General features: G+C 43.2%; 1 protein-coding gene across 3 annotated transcripts in view; it reads left to right on the top strand.

Moving 5' to 3' along the window:
- The window catches only part of SLC26A5 (solute carrier family 26 member 5), a 48,868-nt gene that overhangs the window by 11,883 nt on the left and 16,342 nt on the right, over nt 1–20,643 (top strand). For 2 of the 3 annotated variants that reach the window (XM_005609048.4, XM_070265357.1), the window contains exons 3-9: nt 5,806–6,010; nt 7,785–7,924; nt 10,511–10,621; nt 11,769–11,935; nt 12,494–12,658; nt 14,297–14,449; nt 17,007–17,089. In XM_005609048.4, the coding sequence (XP_005609105.2) occupies nt 5,859–6,010; nt 7,785–7,924; nt 10,511–10,621; nt 11,769–11,935; nt 12,494–12,658; nt 14,297–14,449; nt 17,007–17,089 (971 nt within the window). In that variant the 5' untranslated portion in view covers nt 5,806–5,858. The remainder of the gene's footprint in view (nt 1–5,805; nt 6,011–7,784; nt 7,925–10,510; nt 10,622–11,768; nt 11,936–12,493; nt 12,659–14,296; nt 14,450–17,006; nt 17,090–20,643) is intronic. The other variant, XM_070265356.1, reaches the window with a different exon arrangement.

Raw genomic sequence — 20,643 nt, 5'->3', positions numbered from 1 at the left:
CCAACTTGCATGTTACAGCCAAACATGGAAGTAGAAAGTCAGTACATTTGTACTGAATGAATGAATAACTGGAGACCCAAGGCCTCAAGAAATGGAGCATCTAAAAGGAAATAAGTGTGAGACTGATTAAAAAGGTAATAATATCTGTTGAGGACCTTGTTCTAAGTGATTTATAGTTCTTACCTTAATCCTCATTGCAGCACTGTTAGGATTGTCTTGACAAATTATGGAACATCCATATCACAGCATGCTATGCAGCTGTTTAGAAAACAAAAGAATGAGGATGCTATTTTGTACTGATATGGAAGGATCACCAAAATGGATTGCTAAGTGAAAAAGGCAAGATGTGGAATGGTGTTAAGGCATGCTGCCATTCATGAGAAGAGGACTGTGTATTCATATCTGCCTGTGTATGAAATAGCTCTGGAAAGACACACAGGGAACTGACGCCGTGGTTGCCTGCCAGCCACAGAATGGAAGTGAAACCTCACTTTAATTCTTTTTACACGTGAACATAGGGGTGCATAAATCTCTTTGGATTATTGATTTTCTAACCTTTTTTTTTTTCTTTTGAGGAAGATTAGCCCTGAGCTAACATCTGCTGCCAATCCTCCTCTTTCTTTTTTGCTGAGGAAGACTGGCCCTGAGCTAACATCCATGCCCATCTTCCTCTACTTTATATGTGGGACACCTACCACAGCATGGCTTGACAAGCGGTGCCATGTCCACACCCGGGATCTGAACCAGCGAACCCCAGGCCACCGAAGCAGAACATGTGAACTTAACCACTGCGCCACCAGGCTGGCCCCCTAAAATATTTTTAAATCCGTTCTTCCATAGCTGTGGAACACAGGACTTGAACTTTTAGGTCTGTTTGCTTTTCTGTCATTGGTATTTTTGTTGGAGGACCTGCCAGAAGACTTGTCCCTTTGGGCCATCTTAGAAGTGACTTTTCTTGTGGGAGGGTTTGTGTAGCTTTACAGCTTGGGGATTTATAATTTCAATCAGCACACTGAAAGCTCGTTATCTGTCAGATAAGAGTCTGGTCATTGGATCTCCTTGTGTTGGCCCCTTGGGTACTTTGCCTCTCTTCTTCTGATAAGGTGGCTATTGATAGCCTTCACAGCTTTAATTATTAATCATTGTTGATGAGCATAAAAGTTCCCCAAAAGGACAGCTTTTCATTATAACATCCTCTCCTTTCCTTTTCCAGTTAAGACATCTCTGAACTGCCAAACAGGTATCTCAGGGAGGACAGAGATTATAGTCTGGGTCCTAAAACCTCAAAAATATTTGAGGATCCCCCTTTTCTCTTTCTTTCCTAACCTACAGAGAGTCATGGTTGCAGATTTAGCAAAGAACACTGTAAGATACCCAGTTAAAGTTGAGATAAAGAATAAAATTTTAATATAACTATGCCCCATACAATATTTGGAACATAGTTGTACTAAAAAAAATTATTTGTTGCTTATCTGACATTCGAATTTAGCTGGATGTCCTCTATTTTATTTGGGAAGCCTACAGACAGTGCATAGCTTAATGGTTTCCTAAGTCCGTCTGATGTTTTGAGATCTAAATTCTTTGAGACTTGCTCCTAGTTTAAACCCTCAATGAAATGTTTCTAACAACTAAGACTGCATTTTCTTGAAGTGTGGTAGGCGTTGCACGGCCTGCCTTCACACAGCTCCCTTTTGTCGTGAGAATGTAAGAACAGAAACACTTTGCTTGAGAAACCTAAGCTAGATATTTCTCTCTTTTGTAGTTTTTGTTAAATATTTCAAAAATACACGTAAGTAGTATAAGACAGTAGTATAATGCATTGCACACGATTTGTTTATACTTATTCCCTATTCAGTCTTTTTCTTTTTGTCTGGGTGGGTGTGGGAATTTGTGTTGCCATCCTCTAAGTCAGTGGTTTTGAACCTTGGCTACACAATAGAATCATCTGGAGGGCTTTTTAACTCTCAGTCCCTGCCGGCCTCCCAGACCAGTTAAATCCCCTGGCAGTGGAGTCAGGCTGCACTGGTATTTGAAGCTGCCCAGGCGATTCCATCGTGCAGCCCGGGCTGAGAACCAGTGCCCTAAATGAAAATGGCAAACGCAAAGAAGCATCTTGATGGCAAAATCATGCCCTTAGATTTCAAATTCCTCTTCAAATCTTATTTCACGTATTTTTCAGTAAGCATATTGTATTAAACCATATGATATTGTGTTATAGCATATCACATATTCTATTATAAAGTTTACTTTAAAAAAAGCAATCTCATCTGGCTATAACCATATCATTGATTCATTATTAATTTCCTGAAAGTGTATAATGGGCTTTTGTTTTCTGATATTTCTTTGTGATTTATTTATTTTATTTCATTTTATTTTTTTTGAGGAAGATTAGCCCTGAGCTAACATCTGCTACCAGTCCTCCTCTTTTTGCTGAGGAAGACTGGCCCTGAGCTAACATCGTGCCCATCTTCCCCTACTTTGTATGTGGGACACCTACCACAGCATGGCGTGCCAAGAGGTGCCATGTCCACACCCGGGATCCGAACCGGTGAACCCCGGGCCGCCGAAGCAGAACGTGCGAACTTAACCACTGCATCACCGGACTGGCCCTTTTTATGTCTTTTTAATATGTATTTCTCTGTCTCTCTTAGGTTATAAACCAGTGGCTCTTAACTCTAACTGCTCATTAGAATCATCTTTAGGATGCTTTTAAAAAAAATGCCTGGGCCCCACCTCCTGGAGGCTCAGCTCTAACTGGTCTGGCGTATAGCCCAGGCCTTGCTGTTTTTAAAAAGCACCAGAGGAGAGCCCGGGTTAAGTCAGAGTTGAAAGCCAGTATTTTTAAATATGTCAAATACCTACCCAGCTGATCATCTTAATCTCCTGGGGAAATTTTTAAACATGCATATATTTGCTCTGCTTAGTGAGGTAGAAGAAATTTTGAGGTTCTCCGAGGAGGAAAAATGAAGAGGTGGCAAATGCCTTCGGAGTCCTGGGTGTACGTGAGGAATTCCTGTCGGGGACAGCCGGAGGACTTTGAAGAATAGGGATAAGGATGTCTAATGTTTTAGAAATATTTTGTTTCCTCTGCTACCCTTCAACCTAAACCTATTCTGCTGCTCTGAAACCTTCAGAGAAGGCCACCACTCATGGTTACCGGGCTGCACGCCCGTTCCCACACAGAGAATGTCGGTTGTCCAGGCCCCACCCATGGAAATCCTAATGCAGGAGGCTCAGAATGAGGCCCTGACACCAGTACTTTCAAACCTTCCCCGGGCCATTGTGCTGAGTGGCCAGGTCTGATCACCACACTGCAGACCCTTAAACAACGGTCATAATTCATCCCATTGGCAGCTGGGCGAATTCATGTGGGGAAAAGTAAAACCAGTGGTAAAACTGGGTTTTTTCAAAAGGGAAAAAAACAGTCTGATTCTTATTAGCCCTCCCTCAGACCTACCTGGTACTTTTCTCTTTGAGTGACTATATGAAAGAAGAAATTACTTTGCTGAAATGGGATGGAAGAAGACCAAGGAGGAGGTGTCCAGGGAGAAAAAAGAATAGAGATGTTTACAGCAGACTTAATCTTCTGTAATAGGAGATAACAGGGGGAAGCCTGGTGCACCAATCCGAAAATTTCATTCATCCTTCAACGAGAGAGGACAGAGCTCAGTCCTGGGTTCACGGTGTGTTATGGCCTCGAGGAATTTACAGTCTAAAAGGGGAAACCGAAAATTAAAACACAGTGGGCAAAAATAGAAAGTTCTACAGAGTAACGAGTGTAGAGCCACTCCATGGGGCATTAGAGGTGAGGGGAACTTCAGAGGGGCAGAGGCCAGAACCGAGCTATTGAAAGATGCGAGGATTAGGGTGTGGGGGAAATGGAAGGCGAGCGAGGGGAACGAAATGATGTTTCTTCTCAGGGTGAGCAGGAGTCTGTGCATGGGCACAGGGGGCTCGACGCAGCCCAGCGGGTTACCTGAATTACCAGTGGTTCTGTAAGGCTGTCGTGTAACGTGCTGGAGGAGCTGGGGCAGGTGGAAGGCAGAGTCACGCTGCTGTGTGTCAGAGTCCACTTACATACGTCAGCCTAGCCATTCTTGGATATTACGCTGAGTTCCTAGGGTGGCCATAGAGAGACGAGAAGCCAGCCAGCCTTGCTAAGCCTAAAATAAGACATCCAGTCTCTATTTGTCAGACTCTGCTGCAAAATCCTCTTTCTCCAGCCTAATCTTTTCATATTATCCCTATTGGTACTTGGTTGCATTTCTTGCTAGAATTCCTTTATTCTAGACTCTTGAATTTTCAGCCTCCTGGGACATAGGCATTTATTTTTTGCATGATGCTTTGTGGTTGACCACATGAGCGATTTCAGTTTGAATGTGATTTCAGTTTGGTGAAAACCTAACTTTTCACCATGAGGGAATTACATTGACCAGCATGGGTCATCCCTGCCCTCGCCCCCCCACTCCAGTGGTCACCACACAGGCACCCCTGACTCCTCTGCCCTTAGCTTCCTTCAGTTGGAACCACTGGCTTCTGTTGTTGCTGTGCACTTAATTTTTTGCTATATGGTATACAGTCCAAATATACAGACAACTACAAAGGATCATGTAACAAACCCTGGTTTACTTACCCCACCCCTTGATCAGATCTTAACATTTTGCTCTGTTTGTGCCAGTTCTTTTTTACAAACTAAAACATTGCAGATACAGTTATTTGAAGCTCCCAGTGTATCTCTTCTGAGTCTCATCCTCCTTCTCTCCAGAGGTGACACCATCCTGATCTCAGTGTTTATCATTGTAATGCATGTTTTTACACCTTTACCCCATGTGTGTGTCCATAAACAACATATATTATTGCTTTCTAAGTTTTTAAACTTTGTTTAAATAATTACATCCTTGAAGTATACATCTGTGCCTTGCATATGTATTGAAAATTAAGTTTTTGAGATTTGTTGATGATGACACATACAAATTTAATTCGTTTTTTACTACTACATAGCATTCAATTTATGACTATACAAAAATTTATTTTTTATTGCATACAGGTAGACATTTGGATTTGTTTCCAATTTTTCACCATCATAAAGCTGCAGCGAACATCATTGTACACATCCACGTGCACAAACATTGGGTTTTTAGTCCTTAATCATTTCTTTTATTCATATAAGTAGTATTCACTATGTAGACAAAAAAAAAATTATCAACCATCCTAATCGTCTTACACATGACAACATAATCAACTGTAAAATAATATTATAAATTGCACTGATGTTTTCAACTTGTAGCCTTTCACAAGAGTCACCAGGAGCTTCCTTCGTGGAGACATACAAGCGTCAACTCTGAACCACAGAACAATTTAAGGAGTAGTCAGATGTGAGCACAGGATTGGAAAGGAGGCTATTGTACCTTCCAGAAACTTGGGGTCGGTTTAAGGACTAATCTTCCCCCTTTTTCTGTTTCCTTGACGTGTGAATGGTCAGAGTCAGCCTGACTCACTATTCCCCTAGTGTGGACCTAGAACCAAGTGACTACAATATTTAGCCACTGAATTACATATGAACGTTTATTAAAAGTATACACACTACCTTGTCTCCCAGGAGGAGAGAAGTCACAAATGTCTTATTGATTTTTATTTCATTTCTTAATGCCTACCATGTACAGAGCACCATGTTAGGTGCTCTGAGATGTCCAAAGATGAAGAAGTCCACAGAAGAACTTGGAATACCACAGGGAAGAGACACGTAGGAACACTGATCAGTAGGATTTGGGCATCTGAAATAGAGTTTTTTATTTTCTCCTTTAGTGACACTCAGGAAATGCTTGTCTCCTGCTGTGGATGAACAATTTCAGAGTACTATGGATCATGCTGAAGAAAATGAAATCCTCGCAGCAACCCAGAGGTACTCTGTGGACAGGCCTATCTTCAGTCATCCCGTCCTCCAGGAAAGACTGCACAAGAAGGACAAGGTTCCGGATTCCATTGGGGACAAGCTGAAGCAGGCGTTCATGTATGTTGCGTTTTAACCTGTTTCCTTTATTCTGTCATCCAGTTATGAGAGATGCAAGGTCAAATGTATAAAGAAATGCTGGTGAGATGGCCACAAAACAAGTGGTGAGCACTCATGATTTGCAGGGCTGCCCGTAAAGTTCAGTCAGTGATACTGGATTGAACACGGGCTTCATTATGTACTTCACCATATTTATTAAATTCCTACCATACCTTATGTCTGTGTGAGGGTTTACGTAAATAACCCACTTTCCAATTCTCCGCCCACCTTCAAACTATCTGCCTCTTCCCTTTGTCTCTCAGGAATGTTCCACCCACCCTGTCTGTTTTCCCCCCTTGACTTTTGCCGCATGTGGCCACACCATGAATCTGAGTGCCTCACCTAAGCTGTCAGGGACCTCAGTGTCCTACAGCTCTTCATTTTGGAGACACACACACAGCATGGTGCAGGCCTGGGAGTGTTAGTACCTGTGTGCCTCTTGATAGCGCCCCAACTTCAAAGCAGACCATCTAATTGCTGCCTCCTGAGCCCTTGAGACCCCACCCTGTGTGTCCGGGTTCATTTACGCTTCACAGTGACCCTATGCTCTAGTATGATCCTCAGGAGAAGTTAAAAACGCTCGAGTCAGACGGGACGAGTTTCAATCCTCGTCCCCACCACCTGTCAACTGTGCCCTTGAGTTTGCTGCTCTGTAAAATTGGAATGATAATAGTACTTACATCATAGAGTTACTGGGGGTTAAAACCTGTTAAAATATGCAAGGTGTGAGGCATGTGGTAAGCGTTACGTAAACGTAGCTGTTAATAATATCTCAATTTTCTAAACAAGGAGATTGATATCAAATCTCGTTTGTTTTCACTCAAATCCATTGCTCTTGCCACAGTTGCCTCCCATTTTTCTTCCAATATCTTCCTTCATCTAATTACCAGATACTCTTAACCACTAAAGACACCATCTAAAGTACCACACATGCCACAGTAATGCATTATCTTTTGAATGGAGTAAATTACTTCCTCGTCACCATGAGGACTTGAGGCTGTCATGGTGGTGATGGAATTCATCTGTCCACACTCTTACTCAGTGATGTCTTTGATTATTTACATAGATGGGCAAATGGGCTGGCTGAGGCTCAGAACATAGTCTATATATCAAAGTTAATTGAACCATATAGGGATTAAATGCAAGGCCTTGGTTTTATCAGCATGGTGTTCCACCTAACCAAGACAACCAGACATAGACCCAGCTACTACGCTCCAGTGACAAATGGTGTTTTGAGTTTGCCTAATCAAAGACCCTAAAGCATTAAACACATGTTGTAAAGCTCATACTGTCTGTATAAATTTCCTTCATTTTATAAGGAAGGGGAAAACTGAATGGGCTGATGCTGGTCAGTGATTCCACATTCAAAAATTAACTCGATCAGTAAATAATTCCCCAGATTCGCTTTTATGTCAACACAGAAAGTACATTAAGTATTTCATCTATTAAAATAATAGCTTCTGGGGTATCTTGATTGATTTGAAGCTACATTTTTCTTATTTTTCCTGGTCAGTTGTAGAACATTATTATGGAGCCAATTGAGATGTTTCCCATTAAAAAAAAAAAAACATTGCAAGAAGCAGTTCTTGTCTCTGATCTCTGCAGTGTGGAAGGGTCATGCTCAGTACCAATTGTGAATTTTCCCTTATTGCTCCAGGATATAAGGAAGGGAAGACGCCCTGGTGTGAATTCTCCAGGAATGTACCTCATTTTATCTCCGGCTTTGTCCTTCCAGATGTACTCCTAAGAAAATACGAAATATCATCTATATGTTCCTGCCCATCACCAAGTGGTTGCCAGCATACAAATTCAAGGAGTATGTGCTGGGCGACTTGGTCTCAGGCATAAGCACCGGGGTGCTGCAGCTTCCTCAGGGTTGGTAGAATATATTTATTTCTCTTTCTGTTTCCTTTGCTACCACCCCCTCAAACAATTGCTTGATCTTTTTTCTGTTTGTTTTCATCATGGTTGCAAATGCCTGGTTTTTATCATATCATTCTAGTCACATTGACCTGTCTTAAGAGGATTCTTCAGAAACTTTTAACCCTCAAAAAGCTCCAGAGACATTAGTTGTAGAATTTGGTGATATTCTTTGTAGATTGGTACATTTAGGAACTGGCTGGGCGTTGCCTTACTTCCTGTTAGGTTAATCAGTCGCTCCATGAACATGTTGTTGGGGTTGTCATTGTTAAGATTCTTGACTTATAAGTTCATAATGCTAATTACAAGGGACCGTGATATACTAATTCCTCTGCCTTTGTGTGATTTTTTACATGTGATATGAGAATTGAAGAAAATACTCGTTAATTTGTTCATCTATTCACACATGTTTATTGAGCATCTGCCTGGCCCTTCTTGTCCTCATGGAGCTAACTGGCTAATCAGAGAAAGACATGAAGCAAATAAGAGCACAAATAAAGTTTTAGTTACAAATGATGCTAAGCACTGTGAAGGAAAATAGGGGTACTGTGAGATGATAATAGAGGGACCTAACTTAAGAAGGTAAGTCACGAAAACCTCTTTAAGGAAGTGAGATTTGAGCTGAGACCTAAAGGAGGAATGGGGAGCAGGTAAAGAAAGAGAGGAAATGCATTTCAGGCAGAAGGAATAGCACGTGTGAAGGCACTTGGCAGGAAAAGCATTGGGTGTTTGAAGAATTAACAGAAAGGCAGTGTGCCAGCATAACAGGGAGCGAGGGGCAGCCCCAGAGAGCCTTCTTGGCCACTTCTGGGTTGCCTTCTGAGCGCAATAAGAGCTCAGCGTGCTTTTGACTTGGGTTTCCTTTGTAAGAGGTCAGTGAGACTGCTGTGTGGGGAATGGATTTGGTTGGTGGGAGGGGCACCAGAGTGAATGTGAGGAGACCACTTAGAGGTGACATTGGCTCACTGGGGGCAAAAGGTGATAATGGCTTGATCGGCCTCTAGGTCAGCTGGCCAAAAATCTGTTCCCTTCTCCAGTTTCCCAGATATTAACTACCAAAGGATCAATTTGTCAAAAAATATCACTTTCCCTCATGATTAATTAGCTGAGCTTTTAATTTCCTTCTGACTGATTTGCCAAATCTATTGAATCTATTAAACAAAAGCCTTAAACCAGATTTAGGACAGTTTTCCACAGCGCTTTGGGCACCAACGCCCCAAGGATAGAGAAAGGGACAGATTCAAAGGCAGAGGCGAGGCCAGGAGGAGGAGCTCGGCATCTGAAATGGGGAACAAGCTAACCTGACGTCCAGTCAAGTTGGGCCAACAGCCCTGCAGGAAGTGCCCTCGGTGAGGCCATAGTCAACCCGTGTACACCAACACTTCAGAGACATCCTCAGGATTCTGCCTCACTGGGTCCCACCAAAATGCCGTTCCACAAATTTTTATTTGACTCGTTAGCCTTCTTCCATCCTGAACTGGGGTGGTGGCTGTAAAAATGGAAAAAGTTGGAAAGAAGCATCCATAAAATCAGCATTCCGTTGACCTGGAGGAGAATGAGGAAGCAGGGCGCGTCAAGAATTGCTTCAAGGTTTCTGGGCTGTGAGTTGGATATAGGGATAGTGAGGAAGAGGGATGGTCAAGAATGACTTTAGATTTGTGGTTCAGACAGGAGGAGATTATCGAAGAATATTCCCAGAGTTGAAACACATGAGTTTTCAGACTGAGAGCAAGACCGCCAAGTACCCCCCCAGGATCAATGAAAAATAGCTTAAACAAGGCACACCGTAGTAAAATATCAGAATACCGGAGATGAATAGAAGATCCCAAAACTTTCTACAAAGGAAAAAAAGAAGTCACATAACTGTGATGTAACTGAGGGGAAACTGAAAAAACAGACGTGAGTCAATAGGCTGTATCGAAAACAATAAACTCAGAAATAACGCTACACGCCTGTTACTTGGACACCTGAGCGCCCTGGAAGATAACCAGGCTTGCCTCGTAGGAAAGGTATCTGCCCAAGAACACTGCCTACAGGATGAGCACACGCCAGCAGAAAGAACCTGGAATAGCTGTATTTTCTGATAAGGAGCCAAGGGAGGAATCCAAGGGACAGGGGGAGGGGGCATTACATTGGCCAGGGAATGGCAGAGTGGGAGTTCCTTATTGAAAAGGGGTCTCCAGAGAACCCACAAAAAGACCTCACTAGAGAAACAGCCAGCATTTGGGCCTCAACCCCAGATTACAACTGCGCCAGTCAGGACTTTCTACCCTAATCTAATTTGTGAGAGAATAAAGTGGAAAAGAATCCACCCTCCACAAAGAGGGGATGACAGGGAAAACTGTCTCAGCCTGGACTCTCTGAGCACAGATATAGGATTACATGTAGGATGGGGGTGGAAGGGCGGGCAGGGTAAGACACAGCTGCTTAAATTCAGATTGTGTTCACGTGTTCCTCAGAGATAAAGAGTTAAGAGAAAAATACGTATAACCCTGTGCTTTCTAACAACTCCCCATTTCTGTTTGTTTTTTAATCCCACAGGTTTGGCCTTCGCCATGTTGGCAGCCGTGCCTCCCGTGTTTGGCCTGTACTCTTCGTTTTACCCTGTCATCATGTATTGTTTCTTGGGAACCTCCAGACACATATCCATCGGTAGAAGTTATTCTTGATGTTTTAGTACCTTTCTTTTTGGGTTTCCCAGTTTTGCAATGTGCCAAAGAAATAGCATGATTGTTGTTAGAATATCTGTTTAATAATAACATGTGTTACTGCAAACCCACTAGGTGCTTTAAAAATGTACACTCCCCCCAAGAATTCTAGAACTAATTACCTTTCTTCTAATCTTGGGATAATGAAAAAAGATGATTTTCTTATGTAAAAAGAGCTATTGAAATCTGTGAAAAAAGCACTTCGGTTCATAATACAATTTATTTGCATCTGCTTTTTTAAAATTTATCTTATTAGTGGTACTGCAAGTTCCTAATTAGTATGCATGAATTGCATTTTTGTTCTATTTTAGACCCTGACTTGTAAATGGTTTCCTTTTACTCTATTTAGGATCAGATCTGTATGGATTTCATAGTATGCTGGCACTGCGTAAAGCTGCCACCAGCAAACACCCACACGATGTTTTGGATGTCCATTGCTGGGTAACACCCCCCAAATTTAGCAGCTTCAAACAAAGTCATTTCACTGTCTCTCAGTTTGCTGTGTCAGGATTTGGGAAGGGCTCATCGGGGCAGTTCTGGCTCAGGGTCTCTCAAGTCGTTGAGAGATGGGAGCTGAGCTGCAGAAGCTACAGAAGTCTTAACCTCTCTCTGTCTCTCTCTCTCTCTCCATCCCCCTCCGCTTCTCTCCCACCCGCTCTCATGTGATCCTAAATGAAGTGCTCTTGTGCTCAGGGCTCCAGCACAAGCAAGTATTACACTCTCAGGTGGAAGCCGCACCAGCTTTTGTTACCTGGCCTCAGAAGTCTCGCAGTGTCAGTCTGCTGCATTGTTTTGGTTGCTAGCATGTCACAGGTCCAGCCAGACTCAAGGAGGGAGGAATTAGGCTACCTCTTAGTGGGGAAATGTCCGGGTTCTGGAAGAGTATGTGGGATGGAAGATATGGCCATGGTCGTTTCTGGAGAGATCAGTCTGCACACACACACACCTTACACATGAAGCAGGAGCAGAATGCTTAAGGACATAGTGCAGTTTTATTTCAAGGATGATTTATCAGTCTCACCTGTGTCTCCTGGAGTCCTGGCCACAACCACATCAGATACACTGAAATTATTAATGCTTTATTATTTCAGGTCCGTTTGCTGTTATTAGCCTGATGATTGGCGCTGTGGCTGTTCGATTGGTTCCAGATGATATAGTCATTCCGGGAGGAGTAAATGCAACGAACGGCACGGAAGCAAGAGACGCCTTGAGAGTGAAGGTGGCCATGTCTGTGACCTTACTTTCAGGAATCATCCAGGTGAGACTCGCAGATGCGGAAGTGGGCTCTTATTTGTTCATTTAATGAGTATCAATGGAGGACTCTTGGCTGGTCTGCACGGTGGGCAGGGTCATCTGGCAGAGATCCAGAGCCCAGGGTTCAAATCACTCAGGATCACCAGTCCTACCGCAGGTCTTACTTATATTGATGTTTATTAGGATCTAACAAGCCTCAGCTGGGAAATTTAGAAATCCCAAGCGCAAGACGAGTTTGAAGCAGGATGGGTTATTAATGGGCTGAGGGCATCTCTTATCTGCTTGGAAGGAACAGGAAGTGACATGACTAAAGGTGCTCCCGGCTCACGGGACAGGGAAAGGACAAGTGTGGCCAGTGCTCTCTGGGGCTCCAAGCCGCTGCAAACCTTCCGCTGCTTTCTGTGTAACCAGCGCGTGAGTCGTAGCTGCTTAACTGCTCCAGGCGCAAGTTTGCAGAGTTAGAAAGTGCTCCAGAAAGAGCTTTTGTGTGTCTTCTGTTGGTTTAACTTCCTGATCTATCATGTGATTTATTTGTTTCTTCGTCATTAAAAAAAAAAAACAGTTTTGCCTAGGTGTCTGTAGGTTTGGATTTGTGGCCATCTACCTCACGGAGCCCCTGGTCCGTGGGTTTACCACCGCGGCCGCCGTGCACGTCTTCACCTCCATGTTGAAATACTTGTTTGGAGTGAAAACAAAGCGGTACAGTGGCATCTTTTCCGTGGTGTATGTAAGTAAGCAGCTTTCTCGCTTCCTGCTACTTGCTTTTCCCTCTTTATTTTCCTCCTTTTTTGTATCACTTTTACCTTCAAAGCTCATCTTTTTTCCAAGAATTTCAATAAAAGGGAAAGGATTCAGTTATTCTGAGGCTTGTCTGAGAAGAGCACTGCAAGGAGACTGAACCTTCAACTCTCATTTTCTTAATATGCGATACTGCCTACCTCCCAAGGAATTGTCTTGTTAGGTCTTTATTTGGTGACTACACCTTCACCAAAATTAGCTGAAGAGCCAGCTCTTTCTTAGGACTAAATTATGTTCTCTTTGGGAACTAACAAATAATTTAAAAGCATTGTAGGAGAACGTTTCTCTTTCAAAAACTGCTTACTCAAGCAGGCAAAAAAAAAAAAAGTCTAAAAGATTTAACTAACACAATTAACTAGTTTAATAAAATAATATAGTCCTTTGCACCCAACCTGGAGAAGGTAGAAATTATTTGCAAGCACATGGGGAATAATGGTCATAACTGATCATGTAGAAACAAAAAAAATCCTTCTAAATAATCCATGGATAAAGAGGAAACTATGAAATAATTAGAACCAAGTGACAGTTGAAGGACCACATATCAAAACTTCTGAGATGTTGCTAACGCTGTTCTCGGACAGAAAGGACTACAGCCTTTGTAGGTGCTTATGTGCCAGACCCTGTGCTGGTGAGCGAGCAGACAGGGCCCTTGCCCTGGGAGCTCCCAGTCCAATGGGAAGACAGTAAGCCATTCATTGCATAAATAGGTAATTAATTACAAATCGTGTTCAGTGCTGTGAAGAAAAGGTACGGGCCCCTATGACGGTTGCATCGGGAGACCTTTGGGGGTCTAGGAAAGTCGCTTTGAGGAAGTGACATTTAAATTGAGTCCCTGATTGATTAGAATGGAGTCAAACTGTAGGACCGTTCCCTAAATAACCAAATTCTTCGTTTCCCATCATAGCTGGTAACATGCTGCTTCCTCTGAGATTTCTCTGAGTGCCTTGTCACAAAGGAAACGGCAGACAAGCAACTGAGTGTGCTCTAGGCATTGACGGGAAAGCTGTGTGGCCTGGGCTCGGCGGTCACCTGCTTTCCCAGGGTCCACATGGGTCCTGGCTGTGTTTGGGGTGCTGAGACTGCAGCCTGCCGTAAAACCAAGGGGCTTTCTTCGACTCACCTGGGCTTCATCCCACGCTTCGGCATTCTCTTGCCTTCAAAGCCCACCTGGTTTCTACTAACAATGATTCCTTCCTCGTTCAGCTCCCAAAAGCGTTTCTATTTATCTACTTTGGGATTATCTTGCTGATATCAGCCCCTAAGCCTGTCCTAATGCTCAGGACTCAGCAGAAGGGTTACTTTTCTGAATTTTATACTCCCACATTGAGATGTTAGCGTATCAAAGAACACTAGAATGTAAGAAGGTTGGGTAAGAATTACAATTACGAAGTTGTGTGACTGGGTAGAAATGACTCCTAATTGGTGAAAACCAGAAGGAGTGAGATTTCAACCTGAGAACTTCTATCTGCGAACATCTAGTCGTGGGATGGTGTGAGCTGGTGCACGAGCGTGTCTGTCCACTCGGGCTGTTTCTTGATGTAAACATCCGGTGTTCACTGTGTTACAGAGTACAGTTGCTGTGTTGCAGAATGTTAAAAACCTCAACGTGTGTTCCCTAGGCGTCGGGCTGATGGTTTTTGGTTTGCTGTTGGGTGGCAAGGAGTTTAATGAGAGATTTAAAGAGAAATTGCCGGCCCCCATTCCTTTAGAGTTCTTTGCGGTAAGTCGACTTTCGGCCACATACACCTAGACGTTTTTTCTCTCGGTTCTGCCAAGAGAAGGTTAGAATTTGTCAAGGGGAACTTTTACAAATACTCTGGCAAAAAAGAAAAAACGTTAAAGCATAGACAGGGGGGTGTGTGTGTGTGTGTGTAAGTGAGTGAGTGAGGAACATGGGCCCTGAACTAACATCTGTGCCAATCTTCCTCTATTTTATGTGGAATGCCACCACAGCATAGCTTGATGAATGGTGCTAGGTCCATGCCTGGGATCCGAACCTGCGAACCCCAGACCACCAAAGCACAGCGTGAACTTAACCACTACACCACTGGGCCAGCTCCCTCTTCCTCGAAATTTTTATTGTCTAATTGTTTTATAATGGACATATCACTTTAATAACTTGAAAAAATTAAGCTGTTTTCATTTCGAAAAGAGCAAAACACAAAAGTTCCCAAACTTTCTTGGTTCCTGGCGCTTCTCAGCCAAAAGAAATACCTAACAGTTCCATTTATTAAGTTAGGTTCAAACAACTTAGTATTTATCTATATCTAACAACTTAGGAACCGTTTGTAAAAATAATGCACATGAATTGAAGTGTAATACAATTTATTATGGTCTGAAATAACCACAACTATTTATTAACAGGATATGTGTGGCTGGTGGGCACTTCACAGCCACTCAGGCCTTGACTCAGGTGGACACCATTACCCTCATGTCCTGTTCACTTTGATTGTTGTGTAGTACCTGCTTTTTATCACAGCAACCACTGAGCACTAAGCTTTGCAAAGATATAGTGCGATCAAAAGGAGTGTAGTAGGAACTGGTGTTGAAACTATCAACCACGGCAAACTAGAAGATTGCACAGTGTCCGACAGATGTCACTGTTTCCCTTGAAAGTTATATCCCACAGTGTCCCGGTGAGTTCCCCTGGGTGCCCCGGGGCACCTTGGTGCCTAGTTCAGGAGCCACAAGGATAAGAATTAAAAAGTATCAGTGTCTGATCCAAATTTAGCAAAAAGTTTCAGCCACAAAAACAACTGGCTGGGATTACAGCTCACAAGAAGGAGTCCCTTTGATCCTTGTCTATGCTTTGGTCTTGTCTACACCCCAAAGGACTGTCTCCCACCATTTCAAAACCTGTCCTGTCGCTGAGGGTGGGCACAGTTCCTCTTTCCTCCCAGAGTCCAGCAAGAAGTTCTCAGCTCCTTTGCGTGGCAAGGGGTCAGGCAAGCCCTAAGGATGAAGTAAACCATGAAGATCGCCTTTCCTGGCTTGGGTTCCTAGTTCTGTCCGTTTTCCAGATTCCCTTTAAAAAAGATTCCTTCATGTTTCCTAGGGCAGTGGGCTCCAGAATTCTATCATTGTAATTACAGTGAACCAAGGTTTTTAGCTTCTTATCTGAGTATTCCTCAGAGCAAGGAGGAGAAGCCATACTGGAAAATTTGGGACAGAGTTTTTATGAATCTCTTTAAACATAAAATTTCTTTTTTATCACAACTTTTTTAATTTTTGCATTCTATTTCATAATACATCTGCTTGTGTTGATAGGAAAACAATGGTTTAAATTATTTACTATTGCATATAGTTGATGCTCCAGGAACTTGAGCCGTATTTACCCTGTGGACTTGAATATTCTGGGCACTCCCCCGGTTTGGGATGCACAACAAATGCACTTAAGGGTGACAAACATAATTGCAACAGACAAAAAAAGCACATTGCATCAAAGGGGCCAGAAGCACCCATGCCCTTGGCCTTCAGGCTGCTGTCTGGCAATAAGTTTAGCTTATTATTGGTCCCCTACAGTAGCCACCACTGTGAGGGACTGGCCCCTTCCTGGGCCAGCCCTGATTCCTGCTCTCCCAGATAGCCCACTCAGAAAGTTCTATAGCAGTCGTCCTTCAGGATGAAGAAAATTGCTCTCTCTCCTATTATTTTTCTCTTCTTGTAGCTCACTAAGGGTTGTATTTTGCACACCAACTAAATCAATGCCCTGACAATCCGGGAAGCCGTATGTACAATGTCACATCTGTGTGACGGGCAGTTTCCCTCTGACCCAGACCCTGTAGCTGCGTGGGAGAAGACGGCTATGGGGTGCTGGTGGGGGCCTCTGACACACTTGGTGCTGCTATCCTGGAAACTGGGTCAGCAGGAGGATGTAGATCCACACAGACATTTTATAATGATACACTGTCATTATACACATTTCAGTGTCCTTTGTTCATGCCATCTTGCCCAGAGACTCATTTCACCTGCCCCAAAGTCAGAGTCAATTCAGGAAAGGTTTTATAGCTTCTTTCTGTTTGCAGTCAACTAGCCAAATACAGAACAAAATAAAGAGAAAAGAATTCCAGGCTACAAGCAAACTGTAAAGTCCATTTTGATTTTGTGGGGAAGGGTCATTAGGAGAAGTTAGAATTCCTGGAAGCTAACTCTAATTCTTTTTAAAACCGAAAGTTAAAAGTGGGAACAGATTTGGCTTGGCTCACAAATTGTTTGAAGCTCATTTGGGGTGTTCGAATTTTCATCTCTAATGGTACGTTTGGATTTGTGTCTTTTAGGTGGTGATGGGAACGGGCATTTCAGCTGGGTTTAACTTGCAAGAATCGTACAATGTGGATGTCGTTGGGACGCTGCCTCTCGGGTAGGAAAACAGTTTTATTTTAAATAACCGTGTGACTTGAATGATCCGTGGATCTATGATTGTTTCTAACTCCTGCTTTAGTGTTCTCGCAATGAAAAATCTCTTTTTTCCAACATATCAAATAGCTGAGGGTTTGGGGGTTTTATTTTTGCTTTGTTTTTTTTAGCATGTGTGGGAGGTTTTTTTTATTGTAATAAAAAACACATAACACAAAATTTTCCATTTTAATCATTTTTAAGTGTATAGTTCAGTAGTGTTAAGTATGTTCACATTGTTGGGAAACAGATCTCCAGAACTTTCTCATCTTGCAAATCTGAAACTGTATACCCGTTGAACAATAATGCCGCATTCTCCCTTCCCCCCAGGCCCTGGCAACCACCATTCTCCTTTTTGTCTCTCTGATTTTGACTGCTGTAGGAACCTCATATAACTGGAATAATACAGTATTTGTCTTTTTGTGACTGGCTTATTTCATTTAGCATAATATCCTCACGGTTCACCCATGTTGTAGCATGTGACAGGATTTCCTTCTTTTTTTTCTTTTTTTCTAAAGATTTTATTTTTTCCTTTTTCTCCCCAAAGCCCCCCAGTACATAGTTGTATATTCTTCGTTGTGGGTCCTTCTAGTTGTGGCATGTGGGATGCTGCCTCAGCGTGGCCTGATGAGCAGTGCCATGTCTGCGCCCAGGACTCGAACCAACGAAACACTGGGCCGCCTGCAGCGGAGTGTGCGAACTTAACCACTCGGCCACGGGGCCAGCCTCAGGATTTCCTTCTTTTTTAAAGCTGAATAAAATTTCACTGTATGTCTGTGCCACATTTTGCTTATCCATCCATCAATGGACGTTTGGGTTGCTTCTGCCTCTTGGCCATTGTGAGTAGTCCTGCTGGGGTGTGCGAAAATCCCTTCAAGATCCTCCTTTCTGTTCTTTGGGTATGTACCCAGAAATGGGATTGCTGGATCACATGACAGTTCTATTTTTAACTTTTTGAGGAACCTCCATACTGTTTTCCATAGTGGTTGCACCCTTTTACAATCCCACCAACAGTGGCATGTGGTTTTTTGTTTTGTTTTGTTTCCTGTTATTTAGTGCTGATCAGTTTATAAAACCTCACCTTGAGGAGCACAGGAAGTAAAAGCAAAAAGACTTAAATCTAGCTTGCCACTTACTAGCCGTGTGACCTTGAATAAGTCACTATCCTCTCAAAGCCCCAGTTTCCCCTGCGAGGTAAGCCTGGTAATTAATCCCTGTCTCGAGGGCAGTTCTAAGAGTTGCAGGAGGTGACACACGTGGATCGGCTAGTGTCGCACCTGGCATACGCAGTAAGCATTCAAGACCTTATGTTAACTGAGAGTCCTGTGGCTTGTTATTTCAATGAGTTTTCTAGTTTCAATTCATATTTTACTTCTACGCTTCATGTATTTTATCTAGCTCTACATTTAAAAAATTTTACTATTCTCTATATTTGAAGGACCAAGAATGACTTCAAGTCTCTCCTGGTCTCAGTCTGTTCCCCTCTGACACTCTCTGCTGTCCCTGTATCTCTCTGTATGTCTCTGTGTTTCTGTCTCTTGGACTATCTCTCTGTCTCTTTCTCTCACCACCCTCTTCTCTCTTTCCAAAAGAACGGAGTCAGACATTTGCCAGGTTTTGGGCAGTGACAGAACCTGGCATATTCCATCAGGCCTTGCCCCTGGTCCCTTCGAAGAGCCTCCTGGGAAGCACAGGGAGCAGGAATTGCTCTTTAAGCCACAGTTCACTCCCCAAAGCAAGTGTTGAAGGATGAAGCGTGCACTGTACTTCAGAACAGCAGAGTGCTATCGTGAACATGTACTTATGATTCCAAGTAAAGGTATAACACAGTCATGGCACATGCTTTTCTATTTGGATTATAATTTATAAAATACTTTGATACCCCCCATCTCAGTTGATGCTCACAGTAGCACTGTTGATGTATACGTTATCCCCATTGGAAAGTTCGTTTATTCTCACTTATTCAGCTGTGTTTGTTGAGTGCCTGTTATGTGCTGGGACACAGCAGTTAAAAACGAAAGCACACACAAGCAAAAAAGTCTTTGCCCTCATGGAGCTTATGGTCTGTGGGGGGAGCCGGACAGGCAGTAAACCAATAAACAGATCATGGAAAGTGCTACAAAGAAACAGGAAGCCAGGTCGGGGATCGGAGGGGCTGGGTTGCTGTTTTAGGTAGGGTGTCAGAGAAGGGGACATTTGAGAGATGTGAGTGAGGTTCAGTGACCCACCCAGGTGTCCCAGCCTGGACCAGAACTCCGTCTTCCGATACCCGGTTGTGCTCTTTCCATTGCCTCACAGCTTGGTCTCTACCGTGAGTAGTCGTGTGATAAACACTAGTCTTTGACTGGATGACCCTGCTCAATAGCTACTCACAAATAATTGGATTAAATGTGAAATGCTTACATTTAGATTTCTCCATTTAAAAATTCACCTGCCGCCATAGTTTCTACCTAGTACCTTCCTTTCCCTATTGCATTGTACCCAAATATATTGCCTTCCCTCCATATGTGAGAGCTAAACGTTTTAAAAAAAGAACATTTTACCTTTCTGGAACTTGGCTACCCAGAAACCTTATCTTTCTGGAACTTTGCCCAAAACCAAGCAGAAGATAAATAATGCCTACCTAACTACCTGTCTGCATACAATCATACTGATTCAGTTATCATTGTGAGTGTTATTGCTAAATGACAAAACCGCAAACAGTGGCTTAAAACAACATCCATTTGTTTGCTCACCGCTTTGCAGTCTAGGTTGTGCTTAGCTGGGTAGTTCTCCTACTGGTCTCCCTTGGGGTCTCATGCAGCTTCAGGTGTCTGAAGGTGTGACTGGTCTGGAAGATCCAAGAGGGCTTCACTCCCGTGTCTGGCGCCTTACCTGGAGGGCTGGAACAGCCGGGGCTGGCTCGGAGCTTCTCTCCACGTTGTGTCTCCAGCAGGGTAGCCAGACTTTACGTGGTGGCTCAGGACAACAGGACAGAAAAGCAGAAGCTGCCAGGCTGCTTAAAGCACCTGTACAGCATCACTTCCACCACATTCTCTTGGTCAAAGCAAATCACAAGCCAGCCCAGATTCAGCAAGAGGGAAACCAGATTCCACCTGTAGACACAAGGAGCAGCACACACAAGTATGGCAGGAATTGTTGGTGGCCGTATTTGAAAGCAGACCAATCTACACATAAGTACACAGTACAGTGTCCAGAAACAGAGTTGACTGTTAAAGATCCCGATCATGACAATATATCCGATTTCTTGTTTTACTTTCCTCAGCTCATCCCAAAATGCATCCTTTTCTCATATTCTTACTCCTCAGACCCAAGCCTGCTAGGCCTTCCCTCGTTGTTAATGCTTATGCAGCAAAGTGCAAGGGGAAGACACTAAGTTTACGGTCAGACCCACTGGGTTTGATTCCCTGCTCCATCGTGGGCAAATTACATAACGTCTGTAAGCATCGTTTTTCACCTATAAATTGGGATAATAATGGCGCCTATCTATTAGGATTGTTGTGAGGACAAGTGAGATGA

Source organism: Equus caballus, chromosome 4, assembly GCF_041296265.1.
Source record: "Equus caballus isolate H_3958 breed thoroughbred chromosome 4, TB-T2T, whole genome shotgun sequence".
NCBI lineage: Eukaryota > Metazoa > Chordata > Mammalia > Perissodactyla > Equidae > Equus > Equus caballus.
The sequence above is the reverse complement of the archived record's forward strand: the minus strand, read 5'-3'. Positions and strand labels throughout refer to the sequence as shown.